The sequence below is a fragment of the Hevea brasiliensis genome, unplaced genomic scaffold, assembly GCF_030052815.1.
Source record: "Hevea brasiliensis isolate MT/VB/25A 57/8 unplaced genomic scaffold, ASM3005281v1 Scaf339, whole genome shotgun sequence".
Classification (NCBI taxonomy): domain Eukaryota; kingdom Viridiplantae; phylum Streptophyta; class Magnoliopsida; order Malpighiales; family Euphorbiaceae; genus Hevea; species Hevea brasiliensis.
Window position 1 is genome coordinate 24,602 of NW_026614850.1, and position 24,148 is coordinate 48,749.

The 24,148-nt window shown below is 33.0% G+C and overlaps 1 protein-coding gene and 1 pseudogene across 1 annotated transcript; both read left to right on the plus strand.

The window, feature by feature from the left end:
* The first annotated feature begins 818 nt into the window (after positions 1-818).
* LOC110647094 (lysM domain-containing GPI-anchored protein 1-like) lies at positions 819-14,458 on the plus strand (annotated as a pseudogene).
* Positions 14,459-21,770: 7,312 nt separating this feature from the next.
* LOC110647090 (zinc finger protein CONSTANS-LIKE 16) lies at positions 21,771-23,759 on the plus strand. The gene is given in 5 exon segments (XM_021800765.2): positions 21,771-22,181; positions 22,184-22,293; positions 22,296-22,402; positions 22,404-22,989; positions 23,149-23,759. Coding segments are annotated over 5 exon segments (1,299 nt in total). The 5' UTR covers positions 21,771-21,928; the 3' UTR covers positions 23,392-23,759.
* Positions 23,760-24,148: the final 389 nt, after the last annotated feature.

Below are 24,148 nucleotides of genomic sequence, written 5' to 3' on the forward strand. Positions count from 1 at the left end.
TGAATATGATGTTAATGTTGCATTTCACTCTACAGGTTGCATTAGTTTCAGATAGTTATAGAGATTATAGTTAAGATTGATATTTTACTCTCTGAGTCGAACGCTCACTCCTGTTCAAAAATTTTTACAGGCCACAGGAGGATATTTTGTTCTGGGTTAACCTGCTTTTATCCTTCGCAGGTTGTTTATCCATGTTTGTGTAATTTTAATTACTCCTAGAATTTCCGCATGTGTTAGCAGTATTTATTTGAATTTGGTCTGTAATACTTTTATCATGTTGGACCTGTAAACTTAAATATGTTATGTATGTTTGATGGATTGGATGAGGGAGCTGAGCTCCCATTTATTTTATGTTGATGAGTATGTGGAGGGTGAGCTGAGCTCCCCAATTGAGTATTTATTGTGTTTACAGGTCGGGTGAGTCAAAAACTCACTGTTGGAAAGTCCATTTTATGGCGGACTCTGTCCGCTTGGTTTCTTAATTTGGGCCCAATGGGCCTCGAGTGGGTAAATGAACAGTTAAGGCTTACTACGGGCCTCGGGGCTTTAGGGTGGCCAGTCTAGTCTTGGTCAGGCCCATAGGTTGGGTCGTGACAAATGTGGTATCGAGCTTAGGCTCCAGTTCTTAGGAATGTTGTCTAAAGTGTTGAGAAGAGTCTAATAGGAGTCACATGCGGAAATATAGGGTCCACATTCGTCTTGCATTGTCATCTTTGCTTCTAGTTTTACGCTCCATATGTTATGTATAAATATGAGTCTATAGAGTGTATAATGTGCGCTTTGAATTTTGTGGGCTAATCTTGCTGAATTTCGTGAAAATGCGTGAAGCGGAGAGCCGCACTTGCACTGAACCGGATGTGCCCGACGAAGTGTCGGCCACAGATGAGGCGCCCGCCAGGAGGCGGGTAGGAGGCCTAGAGTCGCTCAAGTAGAGGAGCAGCCACCCCGATCTGAGATCGATCCTTTATGGCACAGGGTCCCATGGACCCCATGGCAGCTACTCTAGCTGGTCTGCAGAGAACCATCGACATGATGGCGCAGTATATGGTCCATCCTCCACAGCAGCAGCAGTCCACCGCACCACGAGAGGAATCTTACAAGCAGATCATAAACTTCAAGAAGTTGGTGCCCGGTACTTATGATGTGTCAGACGACGCATATCGGTTTTTAGATTCCTGCAGACAGGCAGGAACAGAATTACAGTTGACTGATAGAAGATTGGTAGAGTGTATGCAGCACGTCATGGGGCCTATGCCTAGACAGTGGATGAGTGACTACGTGTTACCCCGGATGGAGGGTTTGACATGGGCTCAGTTTGTGGAACTTTTCATCAATCGGTTTGTGCCAGAAAGCTTCAGAGATCAGAAACAGTGGGCCTTTGAGGCCTTAAGACAGAATGGCAGGTCTGTAGATGAATATGCTACAGAATTTCTGGAATTGAGCAGATATGCCCCTGCAGCAGTAGCTACAGAAAAGATGAAGGTGAAAAGATTCCTAAAGGGGCTTGACAGGAGGTATGCGAACCTGGCCATGATGTCTGATCAGTCTTTTGATGTGGTGGTGGATCGAGCCAGACAGATTGAGGTTAGCTATCTTTGTGGATGACAGGAAGAGCAAAGAAAAGCAGAGCGAAGGGTTCTTGTGTGTTCCCCACACGGGTACTATGGATAGTGGTGGCCAAACTACTTACAGAGGAAGAAGCGAGAAATAAGAGGAGTGGTTTTAGACACAAATCCGAGGGTTCGCACTGTGCGGATCCAAAGCATGTAACGATTCAGGCAAGCGATTCGCTCGTTCAGATCTCTTTGGCACCGTGTGCACAGTGTGGAAGAGGACATTCGGGACCTTGTTTGATGGGGTCGAGTATGCTTGTGTGTGGCCAACCGGGCCACTTTGCTAGAGATCGCCCGTTTTGATGAGCCACGGATGGGGTCACGAGGTTACATTGCAAATGTTCCTCGCCATTGTATCCGGTGCTTCCAACATGGCGGATCGATTCGGTACAGGGGCCGAGGACAAGGGGGACGTGGATTTGGAGGCGGTCAGAGGTAGAAGTCGATGTCGAGTTACGCCACTCGGTAGGGGTCAAGCACGGGTTTTCACCACGACCCACCGGGATGCTCAAGCTTCAAATGCGGTTGTGGCGGTATTCTTCCAGTCTGCTTCTTATGAGGCTCGTGTTTTGATAGATCCGGTGCTACGCACTCATTTGTCTCCCGTGTTTGCCATGAGGTTGGGTAGAAACCCTACAACTTTAGAGTGCCCTTTGTCGTAGCTACCCCACTTAGTGACAACATAGAGGTAGATATGGTTTTTCCGGTAGCCAGGTGGTAGTGGATGGAAAAATCCTCCCCAGACTTGGTTCCTCTACCAAGAATGGATTTCGATGTAATCCACGGGATGGACCGTTGGCAACTCATTATGCCACCTTAGACCGCAGGAACAAAAGGTGTATTTCCACATACCGTGTGGAAGAGTTTAGCTTTGATGGTGACAGAGCGTGGCTCCATATAATTTGGTGTCGCAATTAGTGCTAGAAAAATGTTGAGGCGTGGATGCCAAGGGTATTTGGCATTGGTGAGAGATACCTGTAGAAGGTGTCGGCATGGAAAATGTTCCCTGTTGTCGAGAATTTATGGATGTCTTCGCAGGAGCTTCGTGGTTGCCACGTAAAGGGAATAGAGTTCTGCATTGATGTTATTCCGGTACAAACCCCATATCGATGCCACCTTACAGGATGGCACCACAGAATTGAAAGAGTCAAGGAGCAACTACAGGAGCTTTTGGACAAGGGTTTCATACGTCCGAGCACTTCACCCGGGTGCTCTGTTCTATTTGTGAGAAAGAAGGATGGGTCATTGAGGTTGTGTATCGACTACGCAGTGAACAAGGTCACCGTGAAGAACAAGTATCCACTTCCTCGGATCGATGATTTGTTTGATCACTCAAGGAGCTAGATTCTTTTCCAAGATAGACTGCGATCGTGCTACCATCGGTTGAGAATCGGGAATGAGGACGTGTCCAAAACGGCTTCGTGACAAGATATGGTCATTATGAGTTCTTGGTGAAGTCTTTTGGACTCACTAATGCACCAGCAGCCTTCATGGACTTGATGAACAGGGTGTTCAAGCCATTTTTGGACCGTTTTGTCATCGTATTCATAGATGACATTCTAGTATACTCTCGGACCGAGGAAGAACACGTGTGGCACTTGAGGATGGTGTTGCGGACTTTGAGGAGCACCGGTATATGCCAAATTTTCAAAATGTGAATTTTGGCTAGAAAGCATCTCATTCTTGGGACACGTGGTTTCTAGTGATGGCATTCAAGTGGATCCCAAGAAAATTGAAGTCAGAATCGATTGGCTTAGGCCTACAATACCACCGAGGTGCGAAGTTTTCTGGTTTAGCCGGTTACTATAGGCGTTTTGTACAAGATTTCTCCAGGATAGCGGCTCCCCTAACTAAGTTGACCAGGAAGAATGTTCCATTCATTTGGACAGATGACTGTGAGGTGAGTTTCCAGAAACTCAAGGAGTGTCTAACCACTGCCCCTGTGTTGACACTACCTGTGAGTGGTGAAGGATACACCGTGTATTGTGACGCCTCCAGAATTGGCCTAGGGTGTGTTTTGATGCAGAATGGAAAGGTAGTGGCTTATGCTTCAAGGCAGCTGAAGAAGCATGAGCAGAACTACCCCACCCATGATTTAGAAATGGCGGCTGTAGTCTTTGCACTAAAAATCTGGAGACACTACCTGTATGGGGAAGTGTGCGAGATATACACCGACCATAAGAGTTTGAAATACATCTTCCAACAGAGGGACTTAAACTTGAGACAGAGGAGATGGATGGAGCTTCTGAAAGACTATGATTGCACCATCCAGTACCACCCTGGAAAGGCCAATGTCGTGGCAGATGCCTTGAGCAGAAAATCTTCTGGCAGTTTGGCGCACATTTCAGTAGAAAAGAGACCATTGATTCAGGAGGTACATGAGTTGATGGATCAAGGTTTAATCCTAGATCTTTCAGATGAGGGGGTATTGTTGGCTCACTTTTCTGAGGCCGGACTTGAGGACAGAGTTAGAGTTTCCCAGCACAGAGACCAACAACTGATGAAGATCATAGAAAGAGTGCAGCAAGGTGAAGGTGGGGAGTTTGGATTTGCCAATGATGGCGCCCTAGTGCAAGGTTCTAGAATATGTGTGCCCGATGTGGACAATCTCAGGAATGAAATCATGCAAGAGGCACACTACACACTGTACAGTGTCCACCCAGGTTCCACCAAGATGTACCATGATGTGAAAGATAGCTACTGGTGGAATGGCATGAAGAGAGACATAGCAGACTTTGTGTCCAAGTGCTTGACTTGTCAGAAGGTGAAGTTTGAACACCAGAGACCGTCAGGGAAGCTGCAAGAGCTCCCTATCCCAGAATGGAAGTGGGAAATGATCACTATGGATTTTGTGACTGGGTTGCCTCGTACCACGCGAGGATATGATTCGATATGGGTAATTGTGGACCGCTTGACCAAATCAGCTCACTTCTACTCAGAAGACTACATACTCTGTGGCACAGTATGCCCGGCTCTACATTCGAGAAATAGTCAGATTGCATGGAATTCCGGCTTCCATAATATCTGATAGAGGGCCCCAGTTCACTTCTCGGTTTTGGAGAAAGTTGCAGGAGGCACTTGGCACACAATTGAACTTCAAGATGACCTTCCACCCTCGACAGACGACAAATTGAAAGGACAATCCAAACATCGGAAGACATGCTTCGCATGAGTGTCTTGGATTTTGGAGGTCAATGGGATGAGCAACTAGCTTTGGTGGAGTTTGCCTACAACAACGATTATCACTCCAAAGATAGGGATGGCACCCTATGAGGCACTATATGGAAGAAAGTGTAGGTCTCCTCTGTGTTGGACAGAAATGGGGGAAGCGAAGGTGCATGATGTAGACCTAGTGCAGTACACTTCAGAAGTAGTTCCTTTAATCAGGGAACGACTGAGGACAGCTTTCAGTAGACAGAAGAGTTATGCAGACCCCAGACGGAGGGATGTGGAGTTTGCAGTGGGCGACTATGTATTCCTAAAGGTTTCTCCAATGAAGGGAGTCATGAGATTTGGAAAGAAGGGCAAGTTGGCACCTCGGTATATAGGACCTTTGAGGTTCTTGATAGAGTGGGAGCGATTGCCTCAGGTTGGAGCTACCACCCAACCTCTCTCACGTTCATCCCGTGTTTCACATCTCCATGCTCAGAAATACATTCCCGATCCTTCTCACGCATCGCAATGGATGTGATAGAGCTAAAAGAGAACTTGACATTTGAGGAGCGACAGAGCCATAGTGGACTACCAAGTGAGACAGTGAGATCTAAACAGATCCCTATGGTTAAGGTTTTGTGGAGGAGTCGATCGGTGGAAGAGTGCACTGAGTCGAACGGGACATGCGTAGCAAGTATTTGTTCAATGTATAATCATGTGTTTTATTCGCCTTGTGTAAAATTCGAGGACGAATTTTTACGTAAGGGGAAGAATGTAACACCCCAAAATTTTATTAATTATGAGTATTTTTGATATTTTAATTTTATTTGAATTTTAGGAATTTTTTGAGATTTTTGATTTTAAAAATCGGGTTCGATTTTCAAAATATAAACTTTGATGATTTTAAAAATTAATTTAAAGACCACGTGGCAAAACTAAAAATATATTTGGAGTCTACGTATTTTCTCGAAGTTTTTGAAATTTTTCGAATTTTGGACCTCGTTTTGGTCCCGAGGCGCAGTAAAATTCAAAATTTTGTATTCGAATCGAACCGGCCGAATCGAATCGGACGGATCGGACCAGTCGAATCGGACCGGTCTCTTCTCTTTCTTCCTCTTCCTCCGCGTGCGACGCACTCCTTCTCTCTCTCTTTCTCTCTCCTCCTCCCCTGCTGCGCCCGCCTCCCTGCGTCCTCCTCGCCGCGCCTCCTCCCGGCCGTCCCGGCCAGCGGCGGCCGCGCGCGATTCCCCCCCTGCGCGCGCCGCGCCGCTTCGACTTCCTCGGCCAAATCCGGCCGATCCGGCCACCGATTGGACCGGGTCTTGTGTCCAAAACCATCTACTCGGCGAGAGCTTTCCATAGACACCAAGAACGCCGAAATCCATCGAGCGGATTGTCCGATTTTTGCTCGGGAAGATTTTAGCCCATTTCGACTTTTGGGCTAAATTTCTCGAAAACCGTGAATCCCACGAGGAAACCGAGGCCACCAGCACGCTCCATTCGTCGAGAGAGCTTAACGACATAAATTTTGAATTTTTCCGACACCGCTTTTGGTGGGTCCCACGGAACCGCGGTGTATTTTCGAGCATTAAATGAGCTTAGAAAATTCTGAAAATTTTATGTACTAACCCCGTGTTATGGGCTTCGTGTAGGTATCCTCGATTCGCGGAAATTCGGCGATTGACCAAGTGCAAATTTCGGGCGAATGCACCGTTCTGGAAAAGTCTCCGGATTGGACCGAGGTTTTGGCTACCCCACCGTTGTCAGACGTCCCGAGCGCGTTCCCGAAGTCGGAATCGGCAAAGGTAAACCCGAACCTTGCTTTTTCGTAATTTTCTAGTGCTTAAATAGGATTAAAAATCCATAAAATATTCGTGGTAGCTTAGAAAATTACGATTCTTTTGCAATAGCTTAGTAATATTGCTAAGGACCGTGGGGCAAAGTTTTATAATTTTTAGAGCTTGTTTGGGCGCTTTTGCAAAAATGATCAATAATAAGGACTAAATTGAAATTTTTCATATTGTGATGGATGATTGATTTGATGGGCGGGAGGGCTGTGTGATATGATTGAACTGTTGATATATGTATTGTGAATATAGATGTGCGTTTTTAGCCCTTTTTCAGGTTGGGTATGTAGTTGGTATAGGGGAGACTCTGCCGGATTTTCTGAACGACTTTGGTCGTACTTGATCTTTTTCTTTGTTTGTATTGAGTCGTGTATTAAATAATTGTAATATAATTGTCGTGTGAGCTGATGCCTTCTTCCTCCGCCACCACACGTAATTTGTCGTCAAGTTTGTGAGTAAAATATTAATTTTAACTGTAATTTCGATATTATTATATGTTCGAGATGCCCATGCATCACTTATATGCATATATTTATGTAGTTAAACTCTAGGCACGAATTATGTTGCATTGATAATCATTAATGTGCCATGAGTGTTGTTGTGGTAATTTGGAGCAGCAGCGTGCGTTGGCGTGCGTGTGATGTGGTGTGGACTATGGATAGGACGGGTAGACACGGCTTGAGTTCTTCAGGACCGGTCCTTCGGGTAGACACGGCTTGAGTTCTTCACTGGGACCCCGATTTGGTATTTAAGTGGAAGTCCGAAAGTGAGTTCTTCGGCACCAGATTGGATTTAAGAGAGTCAGATAGGATCGGCTCCCATATACTATGAATGATGTTACAGTGTGTGAGTGCTCCAAATTACCTTTTGATGCTATGATGTGAATATGATGTTAATGTTGCATTTCACTCTACGAGTTGCATTAGTTTGAGATAGTTATAGAGATTATAGTTAAGATTGATATTTTACTCTCTCGAAGTCGAACGCTCACTCTGTTCAAAAATTTTTACAGCCACAGAGGATATTTTGTTGCAGGTTAACTCGCTTTTATCCTTCGCAGTTGTTTATCCATGTTTGTGTAATTTTAATTACTCCTAGAATTTCCGCATGTGTTAGCAGTATTTATTTGAATTTGGTCTGTAATACTTTTATCATGTTGGACCTGTAAACTTAAATATGTTATGTATGTTTGATGGATTGGATGAGGGAGCTGAGCTCCCATTTATTTTATGTTGATGAGTATGTGGAGGGTGAGCTGAGCTCCCCAATTGAGTATTTATTGTGTTTACAGGTCGGGTGAGTCAAAAACTCCCCGTTAGAAAGTCCATTTTATGGCCGGACTCTGTCCGTTTGGTTTCTTGAATTTGGGCCCAATGGGCCTCAGAATTGGGTAAATGAACAGTTAAGGCTTACTACGGGCCTCGGGGGCTTTAGGCTGGCCCAGGTCCTAGTGCCGGTCCGGCCCATAGGTTGGGTCGTGACACTAATTATATACTATCCAAATCCATTCTATTAAAATTCGGACGGATTGGATATCCATAAAAATCCGATCCTTTGCCTCTATCTGCAACTTTTGTAGCGTACGAAGAATTTGGTATGTCTACTTCAATATGGAGGATCCATGATAATAAAGCAAAATTTATACACACAAAGACCAGTTATGATAACTATGAATTTTATGGAGAAACAATAAGAAAAGTACACCTTACCATATAATCTTTTGGCTTTGCCAGAAAAAACTAGGACTAGGACTGGGATTTTAAGCAAACAAGTGCCTCATTGAGATGACACCGATTTACTAATTCTAAATCAGTCCAAAATTATTTCAATGGCCCTAAAATTATAGTGCTTCCTTTTGAGAAATGTTAAGGCTTGGCCCATATCTAATACATTGTTCCAAAATTAAAACATGAGGTTTCATGTATAGTATTTTTAGCTTCATTTTGCAGACTTTTATGACATCCCAACCTTAACAAGATAAAATTTTCCATGTGATAATTGAAAAAGTATATTTTTTTATTGTTTTGCTATATACATTATATTTTTGTTAAAAATTTCATGTGTAAATAAATTATGTCGAGTGAATTTTCAAGATATGTCTTTACAGAAAATTTTTTAATTACAAGAGTTCTATTCTTTAAATTATGTGGAGAGTTCTATTTATAGATTCTGATAGAGATTTGAATTTAAGATATTACAATCCTGCTGAAAACGATTTAAATATTATTAAATTAAAACTCCTTAATTAAAAATAAATTGTTTTAGAGGGACTTATAGGTTTGGATACAGTAGAGTAAATTAATAATCTCTTCTCAAATATTTTCGGAAAATTATAATTTAATTTCATTATTATAATTTTGATAAATTAAATAAAATTAAATTAATTCAATTTTATTTAAAAGTGTTAGCTTATTTCTAGTATTCAGGTGTAATCTGATTGACAACTAAGGTTGTGCACGGTTCTTGGGGAAGCGAACTGAACTGAAAAATTATATCGAACTAATAGGAATTGTATCGAACTGAATTTATTTTGATACTTTAATTCAATTATGATTTTTTACTAAGAACCGAACCAGAATTGAATCAAGAACTGAATTTATACATATATTTTTCTATTTTTTTATATATTATATACTTTTAATATAATTATATATATTTATATATGTATAATTATGAACTAAATACAACTTAATATTATATTTATTTTTTATATTTTCTTAATAATTTTAGTTATAAATATATTAAATTATTTTATAATATATATATATATAAACTCTTAATTATATTTGTATCTTATAGTTAAATATCAGACAATTAATAAATAGTTAAAATGTATATTATATGATATATTTATACTATTATATTATATAATATATTTAATTCTAAATTATATATGGACTTTATAATTAAAGATTATATAATTTAAGTATAGCTAAAAGATATATTATATGATATATTATGTATTAATAACCCAATTCAAAACTTAAATGCCAATTCAAGTGTGACTTTTTTAAAAAATAATTACATAAAATTATTTTAAGAACTGAGAACTGAACTGGAATCGTACTGAACCGAAGAACCTAAAACTGTATAGAACCGGAACTAAAATAATGAAGAATCAAATCTGAACTATATCAAAATTTTGGTTTGGCTTCGATTCCTAAACAAATCTCGAACCGAACCGGAACCAAACGCCTCGTTAGCAACCTCAAGGAAAAAAAAAAGTTGAAACCATCCATTCAAACTCATGGCATATAAGCCCATGCCATTAAAGACAACCTCACCTAACAACTCAAATGCAAAAAATGATCAATATGGCTAACATGACAACTAGCTAGCTACAGTTTCTGTTCAAAATGTCTTTAGCTTATAGAACTTAATTAGAATTTTGAAGGAAAAAGAAAAAGAAAAAAGAAAAATCAAACACAGTTTCTGCTTTCTATACTACTGATTATTGTTTTCCCTAATGCTACACATGCAAAATCTATGATCGAACCATGCAACTCTTCAGATTCTTGCCCTTCTCTTCTCTCATATATCCTACCTTTTGATTCTCAGCTTTCTGAGATTGCCTTTCGCTTCCAAGTAAACGTTTCTGATATCTTAGCAGCAAACTCTATCAGCCGAACAACACCATCCCTTCATAACCTAATTTTTCATGCCAAATCTCTCCTTAAAATGCCCATTTCTTGTCCATGTGTGGATGGCATCCGACGGTCCAGATCGACCACTTACATTGTCCGGCCAGCTGACACCGTCGATTCTATATCAGAGGGATTTGGAGGACTAGTTAGTGGAGAGCAAATTCGTAGCACTAATGGTATTAGTGCAAAGTACCCGCTGATGAATGGGCAGCCACTGGTAATACCTTTGCCTTGCACGTGCTTCAACAACAGTGATAATGCTGTTCCTGCAGTGTATATGTCATATGTGGTGTAGAGAGGGGAGAGCTTGGGCGGCTTAGCAATGGAGTTTGGCACTGCTGTTGCAGAGGGTCTTTTACTAAAGCGTTGGAATAAAAAAAATATGAAAAAAAAAGGATGCGTTTGAATTTAATTATTGAAAAGGGAAGAGACGGAATAGCGTTCCGAACGCTATTATAAATCTTGTCTAAATTTTAAAAATTAAAAAGAAAATTTGGACGTTACAGCGTCTAACTTTTATTTTAATTTTTTAATTATTTTATTTTATATTTTAAATGAAATATAAATATTATTTTAATAAATAATGTTATAATAATTAATATTATATATTATAATATTTTTATTATAAAAGATTATTTTTAAATTTAAAATTAAAATAAATAAAAATTAAAATATAAAAATTTATTAAAATAAAATAATTAAAAAATTAAAAAAATAGCATCCAGTTTTAATTTTAATTTTTTTAATTATTTTATTTTATATTTTAAATAAAATATAAATATTATTTTAATAAATAATATTATAATAATTAATATTATAAATTATAATATTTTTATTATAAAAAATTATTTTTAAATTTAAAATTAAATTTAATTAAATAAAAAATTAAAATATAAAATAAAAGTCGGACACTAGTGTCTAACTTAGTTTTAATTTTTTATTTATTTTGTTTTATATTTTAAATAAAATATAAATATTATTTTAATAAAAATATTATAATAATTAATATCATATATTATAATAATTTTTTATAAAAAATTATTTTTTAATTTAAAATTAAATTAAATTTTAATTAAAGAAAAAAATTTTATAACTTTCATTTTATATTTTAATTTTTTTATTTAATTAGAATTTAATTAAATTTTAAAACGTTTCTATAGCGCTAGAGTTTTCATTTTATATTTTAATTTTTATTAATAAAAATTTAATTTAATTTTAAATTAAAAAATAATTTTTTATAATAAAAATATTATAATTTATAATATTAATTATTATAATATTTTTATTAAAATAATATTTATATTTTATTTAATTAATAAAAAAATAAAATAATTAAAAAATTAAAATAAAAACCGCACGCTGCTTAGTAGCATCTAATTTTTTAATTTTTAATTATTTATTTTAATAAATTTTTATATTTTAATTTTTATTTAATTTAATTTTAAATTAAAAAAATAATTTTTTATAATAAAAAATATTATAATATATAATATTAATTATTATAATATTATTTATATTTTATTTAAAATATAAAATAAAATAATAAAAATATTAAAATGAAAGCTCGATATTACGCTAAGTAAACTTTCCTTTTAATTTTTAAAAATTATATCTTATTTATAATAATATTTGAATTCTTAAAATGCTATTATAATTAACATCCCACCCTCATATCTTTCACCTCTGCATAATTCATCATCTTTTAATAATTAAATTCAAATACTTCCTTTTTTGATATATTTTTTTGTTGCTTCCACCCCTTTGGTAAAAAACCTTGTTGCAGACTTGGAGGCTGTTAATGGACTTGGCCAGCCAGCGATTGATGCTGGTGACGTTCTAGCTATTCCAATTTCATGTTCGTGGGTCATTTCACACTACTAATACTACTACTATTATTATTATTATTATTATTATTTAACTCATACTATTATAAAATTAAAACTTATTAATAATTTATATTTATTTTAAATATATAATTACGATGTTAAAATAAATATATGAATTATTAGCAATAAAATTTAACTCGGTATTACGATTTAATTAAAATAAATATATGAATTATTGACCAAAACTTCATGATATGAAAGGGTTAAGTAGAAAACCTGAATGATCCTAACTTGGTTAGAGGTGAAATTAAGGGATAGATTTTTCGCAGAGTATGATCGATCACAGTTCACAAACGAGTCCATGTTTCCCCATATGCAATACCTGACAAAGGAATAGCCAGAGAGAGGCCATGTTTATGAAGCCAATGATTGTCTCTGTGGTCTCTATCAGAGAGAGATATGGTCCCCCATGAATTACTTTCTGATGTGTATGCTTTAACTAATGATCGAAGGAAGCCAAAACATACATTTACCCAGAGAAGATGAAGATATGTACATCCACCAGGAGTGGGAATACATATCTAATTGAATTGATTTTTTTTTGTTTTCATCGGCTTCGCATCAATTCTATCAAAAATGACCTTTTAGAAAATTCGTATAAATTCTTGAATTTAAGTTCTAATAGAAATTAATTATAAAAGAAAGTGAGATTATTAAGAACTCAACCTAAACGTTTTAGGTTTCAAATTTTATTAATATTATTTAAATATAAAAGGACAAAATTTTTTAACAAGAGTTTTTTTTTTTTTTTTTTTTTTTTTTTTTTTTTTTTTTTTAATTTACCATTAGTTTGTAATTTTGTGTTGTCACTATGCCATTAATGTTGAAAGTTACCTGGTACCTAACTTTTTTTGTCCTGGAAATTTATAAAAGGAAAAATAATAACTTTTAATTTTAACCAGCTTTAATTAATTTATAGATTTTGACTGTGATTAACACTCCAACTTAATACTTTAATTTTATTCTGAACTTGGATCCCTTAGCCTCCTTGTTAATGGAAGTGCAGCGTGTTCATCTGCAAATCTGAACTGGCACAACGAGAGTCTAATAGTTCCAAATGGTTCTTATGCTCTAACTGCCAACGACTGCATCAAATGCATTTGCTTGCCAAGCAATCTCAGGTAATTAATTAACTAACTAATCATTCTATTAATCTATCCCTAATCATGATTAATTAAGCATATATATGATCAATAATATTAACCCTGTTGATTTAAGTGGTAGCTTGCAGTATTTAGCATCTGGCATTGGGGTCTCATGTTCTCATTTACAATGCAAAAACTCTCATCTTTTCATAGGGGACATACTTGTGATCCATACTGCAAAAGGTTGCAATGCAAGTGCTTGGGTTTACCGTGGGCATTATGGCCTCAAAATTTTCAGAAGGTAACTTTTAATAATACTATCTCCTTTTTTTATTTATTTTTATTTTATTAATTACAACAATTTCTTTCATATGTATAAGCATTTCTTTTAATCTATTTTACATCTTATATTATTGCAGTTTGTTAAATTCCTCAAGCGTTCAATGTCCAGGTATATATGTATGGAAATTTTTATTAGGTCCAATAAATCCAATCGATGATATTGCAGCATTTTATCTCTCTTGATTCATAGAAAAATTTTTAGAATAAAATGTTGACCACATCGGATTGAGATAAGAAAATTATGCTAAGTATAATGATTTGAGTAATCCCTCCTTTAAGCTAACTTTTGAAATTGAGTTAAGTCTGCTCCATTTTATTTATATGGTACCAGAGCCCGTCAACCCTACAAATACATATGCTTGGATGAGAGAGAGGTGGAGTGAAAGAGGTTTGCTATCCCACATCGGTTTGGGATTGAATTAGACTTAACTCATTTTTTCTACATATAATAAAAATTTTTAAATTAAAATTTTAAATTTGAAAAATCATTAATTTGGTTCATATTGAAGATATAGACTTGTTTTAGACAATAAAAAATCTATATTAAATTACTTTCAATGGGTGATTTTTTTTTTAATTTCTCTTTGTTAACAACTGTATTAACATTTGGTTATGTATCTATGAACAGGTAATAATCAAAGTAATTACAATAATGCAATACCTCCACTGGATTCTCCCTCATTTAATCCTATGTGCCCATCTGTAGCATTACCTCCATTGTTATCACCATCTTCAGCTCCTTATCCAACAGTTGGGATTGATGGTTCTAAATCTAATCCAAGGAATAACCAGAATTTCAATATTTCTAGTTTTGGAGAACTGAGTATTACTCACCCTAAATGGTGTATTTCATTCCTTGTGGAACTTGTCTTTTGCCTTTTCTTGTGAAATATAATCAAGATATTTACTTATCTAGTATTGTCTATTTTGGTGAGTTATTGAATTAGTTAGTGAAAGATATATAAATTTTAATTAAATAGCCACCTCGTTCATATATATATATAGAAAAGTGGAAAGTAAAGTAACAATAGAATTGTCAAATACTTCATAATTTACATTATTTATTAAAATATTAATAAAAATGTATTTATAGCCATATATATATATATATATATATATATATATATATATATATATATATATATGAGTTTATGGTTAAATAAATATTTTAGTGACTACAATTTGTTGCTAATCCATTTTGAATCGTCGCTATTGATTTTTGCGACTGCAAATTATCACCAATATTTAACATTTAACAAGAGGCTATGCATCTTAATTTATCGCTAATAATTTGTAGTAATGGTAAATTTGTTGCTAAATTTATAAATAATTTCAATTTTAAATATTATTATATTTAAAATAAATTAAAATTTTAATATTATTTTAATAATAATTTTAATTATACTAAAAATCTTATTATCATTCTTAATATAGTAATTCTATAAGCTTAACCTTATAATAATTATTAATCAATTAAAATTATTTAATTTATTAAAATAAAATTAATAAAACCTTAACATTGAATCTCACTTCTATTAATTTATTTTTTTAATTGTTTATATGTATAAAAATGAAAAGGAGGGAAAATAGTAGGATAAACAAAAATATCCCTAACATAATTATAAAATTATTTTTAAAAGATTAATTATTTAATTAAATAAAAAAATTTACTTTTATAAAAACAGATATAAATTCTAATTTTTTCAATGACAATTATTTTATTTGTTATAAATTTTTTATTACTTTTTTTTATAAAATATTAATAGCGGACAAATTTTAACTAAATATTAAAATGGAGAATTTGAATTTTTAATTCAATTTAAATATAAAAACTACTGATTACAAATTTATAACTATTTTTCTAATAACATTATTGATATCAATAAAAATATAATTTTAACTAAACTTAGAATTTATTTTTATGTATAAATAATTTTTTATATATTTTATTTTCATTAAAAGTAAAAGTAGAAATAAAAATAAAATATTATTATATTCCCAAATTATTTTCATCTATGATAAAGTAAAAATAGTTTTATTGGAAGCTTTAATAAAATTATTAGAATGTCATTTAAATTTTGACTAATTTAGGATAAACAGAACTAACACTAATTTTATAATCTTGATAAAATTAATAAATTAAAAATTCAAATAAAATTAAGAAAAGTTGTTGGAGCTTTTTTTTTTCCTAATTATTTGTCCTATGTTCAATTAATTTTTTTTACTTTAATAAAATATTGTAATTATAAATTTATTAAAAAAATAAAAGATACTATTAAGAAATATTTAGATTCGGATAATTAATCTTAAAATAAAATTTAATTTTTTATTAAAATATAATAAAATATCATAATATCAAATTTACATGTTTACTCATTCCAAAATTTTATTTAAAAATTTTCTTTTTAAATAAGTTTTTTATATTATCTACTTATTATTTAAATGCATAAGTATTTAACATAAAAATTATATTAAAAAAATAAAATTAATATATAGTATATAATTATAATAATATATTTTTAAATTCTATAATTAAAGATTTCGTTAATATATTTAAACTTATTTTAAATAATTCAATTTTGAAGATTTTAATTTATATTATACAAAAGTATATATATAAAAGAATAAAAAATATTATAAAATCCATCTCATTAATCAAACTTTACACTTACTTGTAGTCTTAATTTTTTTCCTAATAAATAAGTAATAAATATAAAAATATAAATAAAATAATTTATGAACTAATTAAATTATTCTTATAATTTTTTAATTTGTAATAAATTATAATTAATATATTAAAATCCTTATCTTATCATAAATCTTATTTCAAAAAATATTTAGCAATACTATGTAATTTAAAGATTTAATGGTAAAAAAAGATAATTTTAACCATAATATTTCTTTCAGTTAATTGACATATCATGAGTTTGTACGTTGATCTATTTCAATTTTCACTACCGATAAAAAATAATAAATATTTAAATGAATCGAGTATAACAGTAAAAAGTTAAAAAAATTTAATTTTTTCATTATTAGGATTAATTTAATTTTTTTAAAAATTATAAATAATGAAAATTTATGGGCAAAAGTATTACCCAAATAAGATAAATATTTCAAATTCTGCTTAGATAAAATGAAAGATATTGTTGATAAATAAAAATATATATTATTTACCTAAATACATGTAATTAGAATGTTTGCATAATTTTTTTAAATTTAGATATTTATTTTAGTTTTCTGAGTTTGTTGTATTATCATATTTGCTGTGAAGGAGAATTTCTAGTAGTTTTGAAGTCTCTTTTTTTCTTTGAGTAGAGTTTTAAGATTAATTAATTAATTCGCATGGATATATATATATATATATATATATATATATATATATATATATATATATATATATATATATAGTCAAAGAGATGGAAAATGTTATGAACTTTTTAAATTATTATTGAGAATTATGACTATAATTTAAAATTTGATAAAATTTTCATTTTTTTATTAGTAAATATGTTACAATCTTGAACATTGGAGTATTAATTATTTTTTAGTTATCCCAACTTTATTATTAAAAAAAAAAAGTAAAGATAAATTTCATTAAAGTCATACTTAAAATCTCTAAATTTTAAAACTGAGTAAAATATCACATTAATAAGAGATAAAATAATGACATTTTGTTTATAACCCAACCAACCTTTTCCTTTTCATTACTTATCATATTTTTATCTATTTAATTATAATTAATATATAATAAATTAAATATAGAATAATAATTTAATAAATTAAAAATAAATTTTAATTTAATAATACTAAATTATTTTCAAATTTATAAAATCTAAAATTTAAATTTTCAATTAAAATTAAATAAGAAAAAAAATAAGGCTCAGTAGATATTTTGCAGTACAAGTTAATACACTTAATGGCCATGAAAACACGAGCAGTCACCGTCGAATTAGTGCCAGAGTATCCAATGGCAAGAAGGCACGTTTTCTGTTCTGTACATCTTATCTCTTGCATGAAAACGACCTAGAATTTATTTCAAAATATAATCAAATAAAATGTAAGCAACAATAATAATATTTTATTATTTTTATTTATAAATCTATAATGAACTATTAAAATTTATCTGTATGCACATAATGATTATATGAAATAATTTCTCGAGAAAGTGGTGTGTAGCCATAACATTACATGTTTGGAGTGAAGAGAAAGCTAAAAAATTGAGCCAAGATTTCTTTTTATTAATGAGTTTTAGTTATTGAAAATAAAAATCAGTAAAAATATAAAGCCAAACTAAAAATATAAAGCCAAACTAAGACATCACAATGTGGAGAATAGACAGATCATGGTTACCAAGAGAGTAATGTAGAGGCAAAGGCAGAGCCAGATGTTGGAGCAGTTGATTTCAGGTGCTGAATTTTGCGCATTGGTCCCTCTCTACTCCAATGAGCAGCAAAAGATAAAAAAGAATGAAGTAGTAAAACCCAAATATCTTATCTGATGGAGTAGGGGACACACAGGTGTTCAAGGATGATTAGGTAACCATTCCATCAGTTGTGCTAGATTTTAGATAATCAAAATCATGCTTGCTTATTTTCTCAGATGTATCCTCTCTTTCAATCTATAGATGGAAAACAAAAATATATGTCCTGGATCGATCTATCTCTCTCAGGAACACTATCTGTAAATTAATATCCTATGACAGGCCAAATATTTTGTGTCACCAACTGTGGCTCTTGCCCAGGCTGTTTTTCAATCAGATAAGAAAGCTGAATTGTCAGGATAACCATCTTAGTTGTAGCTTACAAAATTACAAAATTTAAACAAAATTAATTAAAAAAACATGTTAATTCGTAAGTGAATCATTTTTCATGATTTAATATGGACTTTTTTTTTGAAATAAATTATTTATAAAAAAAAGAATTTAATTAAGTCCTCACACATTCATATTTGATTTTTTATTTTTTTTAAAATTAGAAAGAATTAAATTCTTTCATTTTAAACATGAAAATTGACAAAAAAAAAATTGAATTAAATTCTTGTGAAATTCTAGATTCTAAACAAGAATATAATTTTAAGTTTTAGCAATCAATATTTTTTATATATAAGTTGAGGAGGATGTATCAACACTATCAACAATAGTGCTAGCTTTTTATTTGGTTCCCTTTGATCATGACAAGTGCATCTTTTGATATTTTTAGGACACCACCTTCAGTTGAATATAGATTATCATGAGAATCTAAAAGACTCAAAGAAATAAGATTTTTCTTCAGCTTTGAAACATGCCGAATCTCTAATTTATAACATGCTATACCATCACATAATTTGACTCTAATAACATACCCACACTAATAACCGAAAATCCCTTGTTGTTCTCTTATAAAACTACAACTCCATTAATTATTTTGTGCATGGAAAACAAATCTTTATCTAGAGTCATGTGAAAAGTGTAAGCATAATCAAGAATCCACTCTTTTTCCAAGCTATTGATAAGTAGTGTTAGAATATTTTTAATATCATCATAACACCCATCTTCACTTATAACATTTACAATATCAATGGATTCTTGTACTTTATGCTTTACGTTTACAATATCAATGGATTCTCGTGCTTTATGCTTTCCTTTATTTTTGCTCTTCAAAAAATCTATCTTCCCTCCTCATGACATTCAAAGTATTAGCCTTTTTAGGACCTAGATTTTGATTTGGAACTTGCCTCTACAGTTGGATCCCTTTTCTCTTTTTCTACCTCTTACAAATCAAACCCTCTGCTTGATCCTTAATATGACTCTAATACAAATGTCACTTAAAATTTTTTTGAGTTCAAAGTTATCTTGACATCCTCGAATGAGAGACTGTCTCTCTCATACATCATATGATATCAATAAAATGATCATACGAGGGAGGTAAAGAACACCACCAAAGAATAATAGCCTAGTCCTCATCTTCAACTTTTATATCAATATTTTTTAACCCTAGAATAATTCTATTGAATTATTCTCTCTCTCTCTCTCTCTCTCTCTCTCTCTATATATATATATATATATATATTATGGATGTACCTTTTTTTCATTTAGAGAGCCTGTAATCGTTTTTTTATATACAACCGGTTAGTTAGAGATTTGATAATATAAAAAGACTATAATTTGGACCTAATTCAGTTATTGTCTTTTCCTTCGCAATTTTTATTAACCCCTATTTAGCCCAGCATAATGGGATCGCACTATGCACTCGCTCTGAAATTTCTCCTTTGTTAGGATCTTCTATATATGCTTACCGGTAAAAGCATATCTTTTCTCAAGTGCCTTGAATAACCCTTGTCGCACCAACTAGGCCTGCAATTTAATTCATTATAAATTAAAATCACCTCACATCTTACTAAAAATTACATTATAGTAATCTTTCATACTAATTTTATAATTAAGACTCCATTTATTTTATGAAAAATATTTTTCTGATGTTTTTTGTTATTTGGGGGCACAAAATAAAAACACTGTAGGGAAATCATTTTCCCGTTTATGGGAAAATGCTCTTCAAGTTTGGAAAAATGATTTTCTGTTTCAAGATTGGGAAATCATTTTTCCCAATGCTTACTTGACTATCATTGATCCTTTTCTTTTGGTTGTAGGCTCACTTAGGCTTTTGGATCATCAGAACTAGCGACTACTTAATTAGTGTCTTTAGTTTTTTCTTTTTTTCCCTTTTTCACTTAATTTTTGACAATGAATATAATTATTTTTCAATTGATTTTCATGTCATATCAAACAACAGAAAATAATCTATTTTTTCAAAAAATATTTTTCACAGAAAGCGAGTAAAATTATAAGGAAAGTTAAATTCTATGTAAAGGAAAATAATAATTTCCATAAGGAAAGGAAAGAAAATGAAAAGATTTGCTTATTTTCCATGTTTTGATGGAAAGAAAATGAGGAGAGAAAATTACTGTATCTTTTCTATTATGCACATATTGAATAAATAAAATTCTATTAAAAATAACTAATTGAGGAGAAAAAAATTCATGGAGGGAAAATAGAAAAATTAACATTGTTTTCCACTCTTTTTTACCTAACTTAGGTGGAAAACAAAATGGCTCAAAACACTCAAGAGCATTTTCCACACAAATCTTTACAATTTTTTTTTTTCCTTTTTCCTTCTTACAGAATAGGGGAATTGAACTTTTAATTGTTCATTCTTCCTTTTTCCTTCCAACAAAATAAGGGAATTTACTTTTTTTTTTTTCCTTTTTCTTTACTATGTTCCTCTACCTCTTCCTCACTACAAAATAGGCCATTAAAGGTTTCAGGTTTTCTATCCACTTAAATATGTGTTGTTTTACCTTATGTACCAATTATTGATTGATCTTCATTTACTTTTAATTAAGGTCAAGGGAATGGATAAGTCTCCTTATTTATTTATTAATAATTATCAATATTACATAAAAAGTTGTAATATTACAAGTGAAACAAGATATAGAAAATATAAGTTCTTATGTTACTAATGCAAAAATAATAGTAAATAAATATATTTAATGAAGTTTAACGTGCGTAATGTTGCACTCATTAGAAAAATCGATTTTGAAATTATCAACCTTTATAGTGATATAGTCCATTAATTATTATCTGATTCTATTTAAAATTATTAATTTGAAACCAAATTGAGGTGCAAATTGTTTTCTATTGGGACCCTAAAATTCAAGGCTCAGATGCACTTGAAACATTATACAGGTAAAACTCCTGTATAGCTAAACTGTGCCCAAGTGCCCCAAGTTCAAGTCCTGCCATGCATCAACTAGAGAAGATTAATGCTCTAGATGAGAGAGAGAAAGAGAGAGAGTTGAAGGCAACCACAATAGAGAGAGTTGAAAGCTACCCAAGGGGACCGCAAGCAGGAGCTTTAAATTTTATCGGGAATTATTCAAATATAGTGAAACAGTGACAAAAGGGTCTTACTCAAGTTTCATTGACTCAGAAAGAGAGAGAAGGGACCCTTGATTATCCCTCGAGGTTCCACTAGGAATCCCTACATTCGACTGGCAACCAATGAGATTCCAGGGATTGGGATTATCTTCAAAATTTTAGCCAATCAACACTGAGATAAGAGCAATTCTTGGGTCCCAAAACGCGCAATCAAGCCTCTGTAGAAACCTACCAAAAGTGCGAGCAACCTAGTGCAACGAGTAAAAGCACAATTGTGGGTCAGAATCCTAAAACGACACTTCTCTCTCTAATCAATAATTGTATCAAATGGCCCCCCAAATTTAATACAAGACACCCTATTACTCTTTTTAACGGTCACCTTGACTTTTCGTTAGCTCTTCAATCCTCCCTTTGGCTAATTCGATTTCTACACAAAAATCTCTTCAATGATTACTGAAAGGAAAGCAGCAAAAGCCCTGGCAGGCAAGACTGCTCGACCTTGCGATGGTTGTTCCCGCAAGAGAGCTCGGTGGTTCTGCGCTTCTGATGACGCTTTTCTTTGCCAGGCCTGTGATGAATCAGTCCATTCCGCCAACCAGTTAGCCAGCAGGCATGAAAGGGTCCGGCTCGAAACTGCTTCTTCTATGACAAGTGGTTCGATAAACAGTGTGGATTCTCCCCCTTGGCTTCAAGGGTTCACTAAAAGGCAAGAACCCCAAGGCACAACAACAAGAAGTCTTTATTAGCACATCAACAACTTAAAGATGAAGAGAAAATCTTAATGAATTCTCTTCCTCTTGTTCCGAGATTGACAGTGAAGAAGAGGGTAATACTGTTGTCGACGAAGATGAAGATCAGTTGCTGTATAGGGTTCCTGTGTTTGATCATTTTGCTGCAGAACTATGCACTGATGATATGATAGCATGTGAAGGAAACAGAAATAGCCATGGGGAACGAAGAGGGAAATATGGTTTTTGATGGTTGTGGACAGGAAGGAACCACATGTGACCTGGATAATTTACCTGCGTTTGTACCTTCAGATATGGATCTTACTGAGTTTGCTGCGGATGTTAAGAACCTACTTGGAAGAGGACTTGAGGACAATTCTCCTGATATCAAGGATTTTGGGTTGTTAGATTATAAAGAGGAAGATGATGACAAGTTTTGTTTTGAGGACAAAGTAGTGAAGGTCAAGGATGAACAAGAACTTGAAGCATTCACAGATTGCCATTTCGATCAAGCTTTCGACATAGCAAGAGAACCATTTGATTGGAATTTCAATTACGAGTCACCGATAACTGGAGATGAGGAAGAGGAGGAGAAGGCAGTACCATCTGTGACTGACACGACCATGATGAATAGTGGAAACACGAAAGAAATGGGAAGAAACGTATCTTTGAGGCTAGATTATGAAGCAGTTATCACTGCCTGGGCCAGCCATGGCTCTCCATGGACTACAGGAAGCCGACCAGAGCTCAATCCTGATGATTGCTGGCCTCACTACATGGTATATATACACTACTTGTCTTTCTCTCAAGCATGCTTAGCTAATTTGAACGTCATTGTAGTGCATCAATATAGTCTTTAATAAAATGGCTATGCAAAATTAATTAGAAGTTTTAATTGATCTATATAATTAGTTATCTTTCTATTTGTGATGTTATAGGGTACATGCCCTAATGCTCATCACCACCCATATGGGGTCCTGGGAGGACACACAGGAGGTGGCAATGGAGGAAGAGAAGCAAGAGTATTAAGGTACAAGGAGAAGCGAAGGACAAGATTATTTTCAAAGAAGATAAGATACGAGGTGAGGAAACTGAATGCAGAGAAAAGGCCTAGAATGAAAGGTCGATTCGTTAAGAGGATGTCCTTCATGGGAACTGCATATCCTTGCATCAACAAATAACTGTTTTAACTACTAATGCCTATATATGTTTGTTTCTTGTTGCTGGCAACAAGGGATGGTTGGATTTATGGGCTAACCTTGTTAATAAGGTTATAAGAGGAAAGTAACTTTTTTCCGGGTATTTTTACTTAGTATGGCTCATCCAAGGTTGGGTGTACTGCATTTTAGCTTAGACTATGCCTGCTAAGTTTTTCCCTGTATATTTTATTAATAAAATTGGTTGGCTTGTGAAAAAAAAAAAGAAGTAACTTAGGCATTTGCCTTCCTCTCAATCCTTTGATTACTGTAATGTAATTAAACATTTGGCATTATGAAGATGTCATCTTGACAAAGCAAGAATTTCTATGAATTAATTTCTTTGTCTTGAATGTCTTTCGGATCGCTGCATGTGTGCATCAATTGGTTGCACATAGAAATTCTGGACATGCAATTCTCTCTCTTTTGAGCAAAATTTATGTAATTACTTAAGGTTGAGTTATATCATAATCATATGAAGATGATGTTGGAAATATAAATTTAAACATAAATAAATATAGATATTTGTGCTTGAATTAATGCATGATTTGTGTGAAGAGTCTAATTAATGTTATAGTATGTGAAAAGTCTAGTAAGTGAAGAGTTTAGTTGTTATAGCATGTGAAGCGTCTTGCACATGAAGAGTTACATAATTACTACTCTATACATAAATGTGCGTTTGAGCTATATTCGTAAGAGTTGAGTTGATTTTGTAATTTTCTTTTAAAAGCATTGATTTTAT